This window comes from Carcharodon carcharias, chromosome 14 (assembly GCF_017639515.1).
Source record: "Carcharodon carcharias isolate sCarCar2 chromosome 14, sCarCar2.pri, whole genome shotgun sequence".
In the NCBI taxonomy this organism is placed as follows: Eukaryota; Metazoa; Chordata; class Chondrichthyes; order Lamniformes; family Lamnidae; genus Carcharodon; species Carcharodon carcharias.
Window position 1 is genome coordinate 140,798,133 of NC_054480.1, and position 14,186 is coordinate 140,812,318.

The 14,186-nt window shown below is 41.6% G+C and overlaps 1 protein-coding gene across 2 annotated transcripts in view; it reads right to left on the reverse strand.

The window, feature by feature from the left end:
- Nucleotides 1-646: 646 nt before the first annotated feature.
- The window catches only part of midn (midnolin), a 28,938-nt gene continuing 15,398 nt past the window's right edge, over nucleotides 647-14,186 (reverse strand). For both annotated transcript variants that reach the window (XM_041205245.1, XM_041205246.1), the window contains exons 5-8: nucleotides 13,673-14,059; nucleotides 12,023-12,140; nucleotides 11,304-11,588; nucleotides 647-3,737 (exon numbers count right to left, since the gene is read on the reverse strand). In XM_041205245.1, coding sequence (XP_041061179.1) covers nucleotides 3,475-3,737; nucleotides 11,304-11,588; nucleotides 12,023-12,140; nucleotides 13,673-14,059 — 1,053 coding nt within the window. In that variant the 3' untranslated portion in view covers nucleotides 647-3,474. The remainder of the gene's footprint in view (nucleotides 3,738-11,303; nucleotides 11,589-12,022; nucleotides 12,141-13,672; nucleotides 14,060-14,186) is intronic.

A 14,186-nucleotide genomic window follows, 5' to 3' on the forward strand; every position in this document is an offset into this window, starting at 1 on the left:
CCTGGTTAAGGCAGGGAGGTGTAATTGTTCTGCATTCTCAAGATCAATGGCTTGGTCTGTTAAAAAGGTCAGTCTGTCAATCCTTTTAGTTAAATGTTAAAAAGATCATTAATGTCGAATTGTTGAATAAACAGAAATTAAGATGAATCAAAACTTAAAATTGTTAAATTTTATAAAATGGAAAGTGCTCTTCAGTTTCAGGTGAGGTCAGCTTTTTCCTCATTTTAAATACTGTTATACATTTTTCACAGGTGTGAGAGATTGAGTTGGATATAATTATCACTATGCTTTGGGGGCTATAAAACACTTAAATAAAGCATACTAGTTGGTAAATGCATCATCCAGTGTGACATGGAATAGGAAGATCCCATATTTGTGCTCAGTTATCAACTCAATCAATATAGGGTGAAGATTACATAACCATGTTCTGCTTTCCATTGGCTGTCCAATGACTCCTTTTGAAAGTACATATGTAAGACTATCAGGTGAGCAATCTGAACACTGATGGACTGAAAGATTATAGAACCTTCCCAACACCATCTTGGCTCACAATCAGAAAAGACTGGCAGTCAGTACCTTCAGGCAGAGGAAGAAAAACTGGACAATACAAATGTGCAATTAAAAAAAAAAAACAAGAAACAAGACATATGTTTATCACCAATGTTTGGTCTTTTATTATTATTATTTATACCTGTGGAGTCGCTTTTTCCAATGCTATACAAAAATCTAATACAAGTTTGTACATGTTCAGATTACCACATAACAACCAATTACTGTATGTCCCACAAACCATTGTCAAGTCCTAATGATACATGCATGTAAGTTTATCTACATACCAATACATTATAATTTACTGTTTTCTGCTTCATTCCAATGCTTAGGGCAACAGTGTGTCCACCCTTTTGTCTTGCCAAGTGTGTAAGGCAGAGGTAAATGCAAAATCCCAAGTGACAAGAAAAGTTTGGTTACATGTAACTAATCCCATCCCAAGTGAACTACAAGGGCCCATTCCAAGTCACAATGAAATGTATTGCTTACGATAATGGAAACTGGTGCAGATTCCATGGAGGAGATTGCATCAACCCTGGCCATGTTCAAGCTGTGATGTCGTTTTTCCCCCAAACTTTTCAAATGCACAAATAAATACCTAGTTCACAGTCACCATTTTGGTTTATAAATTAATACAGTCACATTTGTGCTACACCAGCCTAGCTAGAACATTGTATCTTTTTTAAATTGGCTACAAGAATACAGAATATTTAAATGAGGTGTTCATACATTTAATCCCCACCAACAAATTGGTGAATTAATGCATCTTTATGTTTCTCTTTTAAAACCAGGATAGGGGCACAACGGATAGCACACAATACAAAGTCAGTTAAATATATATATATATATATATATATATATATGTGTATGTATATATATAAAAAACCTACAGTAAATACGAGCAGGAGGTTCACAAACAGAAGTGGGATGTTACAACGTGTGCCTAGTCACAATGGTACAGGACATAACAGGGGTCCAGATGGCATACCCTATGGCATCTGGATGAAAACCAGAGTTAGTTTGGAGAAGAGTGTTCTGACATCTTTTGTACAGTAGCAAGCATAAACAAGTTTCACTTCTATGACAAAGACAAGGAACGCAGCAACATGAGGAAGACAGAAAAAAAAAAGTGGCCTTTCCACAGACCTTAAGAGCACAGGTGGAAGAGATGGGGAATTCTCCCAGCTGATAGGCCAAGGACACAGAAGTAGACTTGGGAACAAAAAGGCACTTGTGTTACTGAGACTGGTGAGGAAGAGATTGGGTTGTGTAATATTGTGACATCACAGTATTGCAATGGTAGGACCTTGGGCACCTCATATTCTGACTTAAATTGCAACCGTAGTTACACTGCCAGATAAGCATGAACCCAATTATTTCAAAAAAACTTTTAGAAACACTTCACACACGGCATTGTGCTCTGTTTAGCAATTTCCACATACTTAAAATTAATTCCAAACTGGGCTCCACTAAGGATCACTAAGCTAACACTCAGTTTTGAGGATATTGGACCATTTGGTAGCAATAGCCAATATCATTAAGTACTGAATTTAATAAAGAGTATATAGGCTTATGCAGCAAATTTTGATTTAATGACCACCCCCCAGCCCCCACACGCGCACACCCCAAAATACAGATTTATTTAAAAAGAAATGATGGGAAACTCTGCATATTTCCTCAGAAAATTAGAAATTGTACCATTGGACTAAATAGATAACATTTGTAGAGTGTAGAACAAACAAGTAAGAGGTTTTGTGCCAACCAAGGTCCACATTATAAGAATTACCTTCGCTCCCAGGCCCAGTTCAATGCCCATTGCCTGGACTGCACTGAAAACAGAACCAACATGGCTTCTGTCTTCTGGTAAGCCAAGGTGTGGTATGCAAAATGCAATAAGAGACAAATTGAATGATGGATCTCACAACTTATCTACAGTCTACACTAGCTAGAACTGTACCACAAGTGTACCTCAAAATGATCTGGCTCAGTTGTGTAGGAAAAATTACAAAAAAGGCGTTTATTGGACTTCCCATGGATTGATTCACCCTTTCCCTCTCCCCAGAACAGGGCAAAAAAAATGACTGTATTTAATGTCACAGTTTCCCCAGAACAGTTCTACTTGTGCCAACAATTTAAGCCTTTCCCCCTTTGATGCTGGCCACCATTAATATGATGCAGAGAAAAACTTGCTATCCTTTTCTCCAAAATCCAGAGCTTCATCAGGGCTGACAAGACATGTGTTGCCATGTACACTTGCAGTCACCATCGGACAGACTTGCTCAAAATGAAAAGCTACCTGTTGTCACGCTGTTAAAAATTGTGCAAAATTTCAGTAACTGAATGCTTCGAGAGTGTGTCGGTGAACAATGCTACATACAGTTTTTTTTCCAAATGACTTCATTTCTTTTCTGTCCAATAAAAGTGTAGTACCCCCATTGGCCTTCAAATGAAGCAAAGAAGACTTTTTGTGATTGCAGCTCTCCTGCTACCTTCGTGTGAAGAACAATGCAACCACGGCAACAAGCAGCATTAATCGTGCAGCTTTTACCACCATGAGGAAAGGCATCCTCTTGTCTGGACACGCCCAGTCTTCTCCAATCTCCGTCATAACTGACCATTTGTAACACAGCTGTTTATTGATACTGCAGACACATTAGCTGCTGTTTGTTAGATCCACTTAATCCTGTCACTTCTTTCCATCTTGAACTACAGACGGCATTCTGTTTTTTTTTTGTGTGGGAATTAAATGTTTTTTTTTTTCAGATGTACAGTCCTGATTTCAGGAGACCTTGTGCTTGCTCGCTCTCCCCCTCTCTTCATCTTTCGTAAACCCCATCTGCAATCTCTGAAAGCTCGCTCAGAGTACACTGGGCCGCTGAAATCAAAAGTGAAGTCCTGCATGTCACCTTCCCTTACCAGGTAGGTCTACGCCACAACAAATTCAGACTTCATATCAGCTTTGACTTCAGGCTTCCACACAGAGTCCTCAAAGTCCAAGTCTAGGCTGCCGTCACTAGAGACGCTGCTGTTGCTATTTGTCCGGCTGGACTTGCGGTTGGGCAGCCACTGGTATGGTGCTCTGGCATCTCGCCGGGCCTTCCTGCGCATCCTCTTCTGCTGCATTAACAGCTGCAGACGCTCAACTTTGCAGCGGGTAGCACGATTTTCTGTCTGTCTCAGTCGGTCACCTACAAATGGAAGAGAAAAACAAAGTTAGAAAAATAAAGTTTTCACATGGTGTTAAAATTGATCTATCTTACGGAATACAAATGAATGGAATATCTTCCCATACCAGTGGGTTCCATTATATTTAAATGGACTAAGGCTGGTTTTGTTTCATGGGGTAGATCTAAGGAACGAGGGTGGTTTTGTTTGGATTTTGTTGTACAATTCACAATGATTAAGAGGATTTTGTTGTACACTTAACATAATTCAATCTTAATCATTGTGAAGTACATCAGCCTGGCCACTTACCAATACTTCTACAGACTAGGATACATTGATTATCCACAATGATGACAAAGGTGCTGTGCTTGACTTCATTATCACATCAACTTTAAATTCTAGACCATTACTAAGATTGTTTTTTTTTTAAAGTATATTTTGGTTATTAATCCACAGCCTAGAGCCTTTGATTTCTTGAATTTGTTCACTGTTGCCTTCAAATCCATATTGATTGAGTTGCTTTTCCAATACAGGCCTTTAAATCTCAAATCGGATATCTTGGGCCTAACTGGCTGGGAAAGGGTTAAGAGCCAGTCGCTAAATGAGGGTGCATTTCTCACTGTGAACTAAGTCATTTCAAAGCTCTGGCTTCACCCCACTGAATGGAATTAAATAATGCTAGTACATTAGAGGAGATCAATCTTACATTAGAAACTCATGGGAATTGCATTGATTAAACATCAGTGATAGTGCATTCATTCATTACCATGGGAACAGAGGTAACAGTTATCCCTATAGCTCTTTTGATCTTTATCTGACAGAATGCATAAGCTAATGGAAATTCAAAAGAACCAGTTCAGATCCCAATGTCTCAACTTGTTTTTAAGTTTGTGTGGAGACATGAAGTGGCAGGATTCAGAAACACACTAATGGCTGTTTCTAATTGGTTAGAATTTGGGAAGCTTGCAAATGCGGTGCTGCAGAAAGAATTGAAGTCAACTGCATAGTTGGGAATGCATCAGTTTTCAATTACCTTTTTGAGGCAGGGACAGATTGGGAAGCACTTGCAGAAGCTGTTAAAAGCAGAGACCTTTTTTTGTGGAATTGGTTCCATGCAAATTTCTAGCTCCCACCTCCTTCAGTAGCTCTGCTGGTTTACTTAGAGTCATAGAAGGCCCATTGAAACCATGTTGCAGAAACTTACAGGACAGTAACATCCCAAGTATAATCCTCAATTGGATTTTGGCCTTGATGATCCCAACTGTATGAACCCTACAATTGACTGCATTACCCAAGTAACAGAAGGGGAGACCAACCAGCATTCCTGCTCTTGAGCAAGATCCAATGACTACTTCTGAAAGGCTGCATTTGTAATTACCAGGTGAGGCAAAAATCAAGCTGTGATGCTCACTAATGGTTACAAATAACCTCCAGAGGTACTTTGTCAAGACTCTCACATCCAATAGCCAGTTGGATGAGATACTGAAAGACGGCCATTATCTATTGACTATCCCAGCAGAGAGTCAAGAGCTACTTTCCTATTTCAGGCCAGGTCTTTCCTGGGGTTATGTTTAAACAGTGCAACCAGTTTTCATGTGAACAAAAGGCAAAGTGGATTCTGATAGTATTACTCAAGCACTGATTGGCATAAAAGGCACAGCCATTGAGCATGCTTGACACACTGCCATCATGTTACTTCATAATGTCCCATTATGAAAGAGTGCACAAAGCCAGGGCTACAGGGAGCTTGCTGCTGCCAGAACAGGATCTTTCCAGAGAAGTCCTCCAGCTCTAATTGGGAAGATCTAGCAACAGGTTTTCCTCCCCATTGACCTTTTAAAAAAAAACTTGGTGAACTTAATTTGCAGTTGTCATCAACTACACAAAACCTGGCTTTGAGGGCCACCAGCAAACAAATACAAAAAAAAACCAAACCCTTATTTGGAGGAAAAGAAATGGCAAAACTCTTTAACACCTTCTTCCATTCAGTCTTTATGTTGTCTTTTGAGTCCCTTTTAGAATGAGTACCATGTGGGCACAAGGTGGTGTTATTCAAATTTTCACTGCTACTGTTAACCTCGGGCAAAGGATCCCAAAGAGTAGTCTAGGGGGTAGCTTATAAATACATTAATTTTCTTGTGTATCAGAGCTCATGCTATAAGTGAGCTTATTATTTCTAATCAGGCTGAACTTCACTGTGGCTAAGTCATGTTGCAGTTTCTAAAATAAAGAGGCAATTGTTTCCTGTTGCAAGTTTAGTCTTATTCCTGTGGCAACTGTCTCATCTACTATTTTCCTTGCTCATCTATGTTTAGAGGTCCCAGTTTACCTCACCAAATGCTGACTCTACATAAATGAACCCATTGACAGTGAAAAGCTAATGTCAGAAAAAAGATCTTGCATTTACATATCCCGAAGATGTGATCATGTGCCATCTTAAAGCACTTTTTACAACTAATGGATTATCTTTGACTTGCAGCTGCTATTTCTACAGGGCCAAACGCAGCAACCAATCAGCTCGCAGCAGGATCCAAATGAGTGGCCAGACTATCCAATTTTCAACTGGCGATGCTGGTTAAGGGAGGAATTACAGGTCAGGGGACCAGGTCAGCACTGCATTTCACAAGATCTTACATCCACCTGCACAGGCAAATAGCATCTTGGTTTAACATCCAAATTAGAGTAACTGCAGGTGTTGTGTCGCTCAGCCACATAAGCCAGAGTCAATGTCTGGTCTGTAATGAATTGGCCGATCTCAGCCACAGTGATGATGCTTTATCAGAGTCAGAGTTACTACAGAGACAGCTCTTAAAAAGAGAAGCATTCCTCAGGCAGACCTCTAATAAGTGGAGCTTCGGACTACTGTTCCTTCCACCTTAGGCTATGGGAATCAGAAATCCTTAATTATACATTATGGCAGTTTCATTACAGTTGCAAACCCGGAGAGCAAAAAGCATCAATTAAACCCCAGTGCTTATATTCAGCTGTTGCTAAAAAAGCAATTTCCTGTTTGGCTGCGGCAGGTTTAAAAATACCTGGCAGTCTGCTGTGTAATTGAGGCAACACCTGATGGCAAATTTTAAAAGTCTTCCACCCATCAGGGGCTCTAAGGAGGGCTGGAATATTCTTCAATATTGCCCAATAAGAAGCCACGGTCAAACTAATCCTTAGCAACAGTTCATTGTCTGCAGCCAGACATGTGAAATAAATAGGTCTGAGCTCTGTGCAATTAGGGCACACAGCCTAATGTGCATGCCCATGAATATGTGAATGGTGGTGGGAGGGCAAAAGGGAAGGAAGTTGTTACCAGCCCTAAGCATTTATTATACTTTTGTCCTCTGCCAAGTGATTTTGTACTCAGGCAGGAAAGCAGCAACCGATTACACTGTGAAACCAGCTAACTTCAACTATTTAAATGTTGAACACAATGGTATTCTTTAGTACAAGAGCATGAGGTGGAAACCACAAGGTATAGCACAGCAAAACCATACACAGTGGCTGTGCTCTCCTACGTCTTCCTGTCCCAACTGCCCTCCTCCTCCTCCCCCACTTCCCCCCCCACCCCCCCCACCCTGCCTGTACAAACCACCTTCCTTCAATGCAACTGCTACTGCCTGCTGTGTGGGTGGATAGAATGCAAATACTGAAGCTATTCCCTGCAGGCTCTCCACATCTGCCAAAAACAAAAGTGAAGAAAATGCTCCATTGTTTCCCTTCGTTTATGGTTCCCATCTAGACATGACTTCGGTGCGCAAACAGACAGATTCTAGGCTGGCACAAGAAATGCAAATCTGGGCCTAAACTGGTTGCGTTTCAAATTATAAGTCATTACTTTCCTACAGCGTGCATTTTAGGCAAATTATCGAGGCAGGGAACTTAACATTTTTTTGTTGCAAAGGAGCTACTTTCTCTTCCTCATTCTATTATTGCAGCTTTGCAAATGTGGGCAAAGATAAAGAAGCATTTACAATAACGAAACATTTCTCAGCAATGCAATACCTCTAGATCCAAAGCATTCAATTGTATTTGTTTAAGGCTACAACATTGATACAGTCTCTCTCTCCACACCCCGCCCGCACCAACTTTGCACAATTTCCATTAAGAAACTGATTCGCACTGGCATACTATCAAGATGTATGACCAAAGACAGTTCATGGATGCATATTTGTTCCAGCAACTTAAATGTTAGTAGAGCCTCGATTCCCATGTCAACCTGGGTCTGTAGCATGTGCAGGCTGTTCTTCACCATTACATACTGTGAATCACTGCCATCTGCTGTGTTCAAGATACAAACATAGCCTCAGGGTCTACTATCACAGGCAGTTGCTGTAAATGAACTTTCGTGAGGTGGGTGCTGTGTTCTTTGTTTTTACGTGGGGTTGAAAGATTCTACTGTTCTTGATAGTTGCACATTCTTCCACCAAGTGCAAGGTCAGGAAAGATCTCTTGTTATTGGAGCCGATTCATTCACTTCGTTTTAACATTTAAGGTGCTGGAACAAGTGTGCATCCACGATTCACATCATTTACAGATTCACAGTAAGGCTGAACTCCGGCACCATTGCAATCTCTCTCGATCACCACCTCCATATGGCCCCAACAAATGTTCCCTGCGAAGTGCATGGACAAATGCACAGCAAACCAAAAGGCACTGCAGAGACCACTCAAGTTTTCCCATTTAAGATAACATGCATGTGCAGCTGTGCAAAAATTTTTTTTAAAAAAAGGGGTCGCAGGCAGTGCACAACAAAACAAAAATTATAGAGGGAAATTTGCTCACTGACTGTCAAAAAACAGGGCAAACTATAAAGGGTTGAGCCCTCCTGAAGAACATAGGCTACAAATAAAAAGAAAGCAATGGCTCATTGTACTGGACTCAAGAGTAAAGAGAAGTTAGATCAGGAAGCAGTGATTAGATGACATGCTAAGCTTGTGTTTGTTTCTTTAAAAAAAAACAGATTGTAGAAATTGAGACTCAAAGATAAACTCTGATGACCCCAAAATTCTGGAACATTTTGAGAAGAGGCTGTGGAGTAGCCTGGAGTTCAATATAATTGGTAGGTCAGGAGGATGTACATGTTGGAATGATCACAGTAATTTTACAAACATAGCAAGACAAGGCAGGTAGCAAAGGTGAGAGGGATTGGAAGCTGGAGAGTAGACCGGATAATAAATTGGTCACCTCGAGCCAGTAAGAGAGAGTACAGGAAGACTCCACAAATGCTTGCAGCGTTTCATTCTTTAAACTTGAGCTTTCAGAGAATGTGACAAGTTGCTGAGAGGGAATAAAAAAGTGTTGAATCAAAAAGAAAAAAGACCTGTTTCTTTTGGAGGCAGCTTTAGCAACGTTAGAAACGTACTGTATGAGATTTTTATTTGTGGTCAGAGAAGGTGGAGACCATTGCCCCACTTTTAGCCCTTCTGTATTTATCAGAAATAAGAAACAGTATCATCAGCAAGACCATATGCAAAGTGCGAAGCTTAAGACTTAGCGTTAATAGAAAGCGGGAAGGAAGAGAACATGGCCTTAGTTTAGATTTAGGCTACAGAATAACCAATGAATACTCCAATTGATACCAAGAAACAATTAGGCTCAGAATTCTTTCTATAAATATAGAAAAACAACTGTGTGGTTGTGACTGTGTTGCTACTTTGACTGCAAAAGCATCATTGTAAAAAATCTTTCAAGAAGGTTTAAATTATTCATGGCTGTATGTGTTGCAGTCAATGGCCTTTCCTGCAATTTCCTCATTCCATTCCAAATTGCTGACCTCCTCTACTACAATGCCAGCTATTTCCACGTGTCTGAATAGGGTTGCCTTGTTTGGGTCTTTAAATAGTAAAAAAAAAAAATTACAAAAGGCTCCATGCTTTCGACAAGAAGAAAAAACATTCAACAAATTCTCTTTCATATTTTTTTTCCTGTATTTACTACCCGCATCACACTGAATGATATACTTTCAGCATGAAGTCACTGAGTCACATTAAGAGGCCCTCCTCTCATTTCAAGTGACAGATGTTCCAAGAAACCTGATAATTATAGCCGTGGAGCCCTGGAGCCTTCAGAAGCTGCTGAAACTTGGGGGTGGAAAAAAAAGCAGCCCAGGTACAGACAAGCCCAATTTATGACCAGTCTTTAATGCTGCTGCATTCCCATGGTACCCATTCTCACTAATTCCTCTAGCTCCCAAGCGATAGTTGTTCTCTCTGGTTTGACTTCATCAACAGCTGCTGTAGCACAAGAAAAGCACATGCTACCACTACCACTAGCATTCTCTGCCTAAAAACAGCCTCTGGTAAGAATACATTGGACTAAAAACTACCAAGCACAGAACATTCAAATGAACATCCTGCTCTAAAGCATGTAGATCATTGTTCGAGCCAGTATAGCATTTAGTCAGCATTCTGTTCCAACATGTTTCCTCTCATCAACAATTTTGCCCCTCCCCTCCTCCTAATCTTCTGTTGTCACTCCTCCCTGAAGCCGATTCATTCCGGGCCATTGTTTCTCCAATACCATAACCAGCTACTTACTATTCACACACCAGATCCTTAGAATAAGTATTGGTAGTTGTTTAACCAGTGGGGCCAGATATTTTTCTCAATCTGCACTTGCAGACATAGACTTGCAGCAGAGCCAGTGAGATCGCAGTCAAAAATATATACTCTGGCCAACTTTTATACTTTGTGGGCAAGGGAACCTAGCATTACCCAATCACAGAATTACAAACAAACTCAAGTCTTACTTTATATGGTTCAATGGCCTGATGGGAGCTACACAGTTGCTCCTCAGGTATTTGTAGTATTCGTCTCACAACGCATCATTTTATGCGAACTGTGTTTACATTTCTGGCAAAAATTAAGATTGAATATTTTATAGGGTTTTTTTTTTTTGCACTCCTCACAATGCAATTATCCAGTGAGTAGCTGAGCTGTATGGACCAGGAATCCCCAACTCCCGGTCCAAACCGGCCTCAGCTTAGAGAGTGACAAGAATGCGGCACTCAGCCTCAGCTCCTGTGGATTAGGAAGGAGTAGAACAACGTTTCCACACGATTGCATTCCCTTGACCCTGGCTGGAACAGTGCGCACATCAGCCAATGACAGAATGGGGCCGGCCTGTGATGCTTTCTAGGTGGAACAGCCTAATGCTCACAAAACGAATAAATGGCCATGTGGACAAAGTACTAACAGCATCCATCAAAACTCGACTGGAAGCCTTGAGGATGGAGGGAAACTTGGGAGAAAAGAAAACTATTTTAAGTAGTTAAACAAAGACTCACTGTGCTCAGAAAGTGCTGCATGCAAATTTGCTGCCATGTTTCCTACATTACATTGGCACTTGAGACATCTTGAGGTCATGAAAGGCACCATATAAACGCAAGAACTTTCTTTCAAATTAAAAATTTAACCGCGAGCATTTCATAGGTTTGTTCCAGCCAAACTAAATTTGACTTAGTTGGAGCATATAGGAAGATTTAATGCTCTGGATACAGACTTGGATCAAGTGAGTTTTTTTTAAACAAAAAAAGTCTACCAACTGTGCTGTACGGCATTCCCAGGCTCCTTGGCCATTCTCACATGACTCACCACTTGACTTGCACATCCTGATCTGGCTCTGGCACTGGACGAGGGAGTGCAACGGTTGCTGCATTGTGTCTTCGGAGGTAGTTTTGTTTGAGCAGCCTGGGGAAGGCGGCGAAGGTGACGGCGTACTGGGCGCGCACTGTGTCTGGCAGCGCAGTTGCGTGAGAGACTGTGGCATCCCCTGGTAGTGACGGGTCGCACTCAGCAGGTCGTTCAGGATCTGCAGGATTGTGGTGATGTCCCGGCGGGGCCTTCCGGTGCTGTCCTGGCAGTTTGGATGCAAAGTGCCTGGTTCGGGAAAGGGGGTGGGGGGAGTGGGGGTGGGGGAGAAAAAAAAAAGTGAACAAATACTGACAGGAAGAGTTTCAAGCCACTATTATGCCACAAACCCACCAGAAGGGGAAACCAGAGCACTTCCTTCTGTTGCGACAGTGCAACCAATTAAATTATTTTAATGTCACAAGCAAACAGACACAAAAAGGGTGTCGAGAACAAATTTTCCAGATTCTACATACAATAAAAAAACCCACAAAAGCCCTATGACAGGAGAAAGAAGGGAATCAAAAAAAAGGAATACTAACAGGAATAGTTAAAGCCAAAACCTTTCCTTACAGCAGACCAAACATCTAGTTATTTTTCAAAATCAGTTTTTCCCATTTGACAACTCTAATGTATCTTTCCAGCTAAGGTGATTTGAACAAAATACACGAATGTTGAATTACCCGAGAACGTTCCGGAGAAAACCCCAGGAGCATGGTTGACAAAGCTCTCGATGATGGCACCTGGCTTTCTCGACTTGCTCGAAGTAGTTGGACTACTGCTTCTCGTACTGCAGTCACCCTGGAAAAAAGTAATTATTTAATGTCACTACAGCCAGTAGCAAAAATAAAAAGAAAAATGGAGAACTACAAAGGCACAGTCAGAATACAAATGGATCTTCTTTTGCTTTCTTCATCTTTTGTCCTTTCCCCCAGTTGTTTTGCAATCCATTTATTACAAATCAGTTCATCAAGTTTCATATACCTGGCATATTTACAAATCAACATGCTGAAGCAAATGATAAACTGGGAGTCATTATTTATGGATCATGCTTAATAATAATGGGTATGCAGCAATTTTGCATTTACAAGCAGCAAAAACTGTTTACTCTCCAACCCCTGCATCCAATTAAGCCAATGGATAGAACTTTGTGGGTTGCACTATCCATCACTGATATGCTACTGCCAAACAGGAAGCTGGGAGAACAGGGAGACTTGCAGATAAGCTGAGCGATGATGTGCGCTCCTTCTTTCTCCACAAGGGAAACGCTTCCTGCCCCGGCTCCATTGTATTGCTCTACCTAATCTGGCGCCTTTCGCCACTTTCAAACTGTCTGAAGTGTTCAATGGTTAATTGGGCCGATTAACAGGGCAGGCCCATGCTAATGCAAAACTATATATCACCAGTTAAATGTAACTGCGTTCACTCATGGACCCATCTGAGCTGGTCATTACAGCTAATCAGGGAAAGCACAGCGCTACAGTAAATTATCTTAATTTCAACTCCGTTAATGCTTTTGGCAGGCAGAGCATAAAGACAGATGACTATTCCCAAAAGACAGCCGGGAACCTGGCCATCAGCAATGAGATATGAATAAAACATTCTGCCATTCCCATTACATTTTGAAGCAAAGAGAACAACATTGGTTAATATTTTTAGCATGCCTTTAAAGTGCCCAAAAAAAGTGTAATAGCGATCATAACATGAGAGCTGTCCAGGCCTTGCAGAATATTACCAATTATTTGCTGCAGAAGTTCAAAAAGGGTCATGAAAGAAACAAACACTGCTGTATAGATTGCTTAAGGTGGGAGGTGGGGTGGGAAAGAAGTGAAGTAACATTTCGAAGTTCAGTAACAACGTTACTGGTTTTCCCCCAGGGACTTGATTTTCTCTGTTGAACTGACACTTATTTCCAAGGGAAAAAAAGCCAGCTCCCCCAGCCCCTGTCCTCCAACTTCCACATTCCTAATCTCTCCTGAAAGTTCAAGTTTATACTGCAATGCAGTTGGACAAACCATTTGACATGTGCTAGTGTCAGCAATCGACTGACCATATGGGACATCGTGGTGGAGCCTGATTCTAGCACACCCCATGTCCATGTATGCAAACTTCCAGCAGCCTTTTACCAGACAGACAAGACAGCAATGAGGGCTGGGAACTTTCATCCCTTCTCTGGCCCAGGGATGCGGAGGCTAATTTCGACCATCCCAACTGAGGTTAAGTTAAAGTTATGAAGTCAAATTTTGGGTGGACTATTAAAAACTTTGTTTTTGGACAGTTACAAGATGCACCTGTATTATATTGTGCAATACCACCAAGATCCATTAGCATACCTCAGTGCAAGATGAAGCAGCAATGTTGTGGCTGGTTGTTGACGTACTGGCCCCATGTGACCTGAACGATCCAGCGGTGACTGAAGGTGGGCGAGCTGTGCTAAAGCAGGTGGCTGCAGCTGCAGGGCTAGGGCTTGCCATCGCTTGCTGGCAGGCTGATATGTGGTTACAGTTTGAGGCTCCAACAGTTTGCCTGTGAAGTCCTTGAGCATTAGCAAAGCTGGGCGCTGCTGCCCCTCCACTGCTCTCCCGGCTGGCTATCACGTGCCTGTGCTGGAGCTGGCTGCCAACCTGCTGGGCTGCCAACTGGAGCTGAACAAACATCATATGATCTCCAACCCGCAGGGCGAGTGTCAAAGGTGACCGTCCCGACAGAAAGTCATTGACCTGAAGGGAAAGAGAGAATGAAGCATGCTTAAAAAAAAACTTTGATCTTACTTAAGGCACATTAACCCTTTCAGAGATGAAAGTAAATGAGTTATTGAGCTTAACGTAGAATGGAAGTCATTCAGCC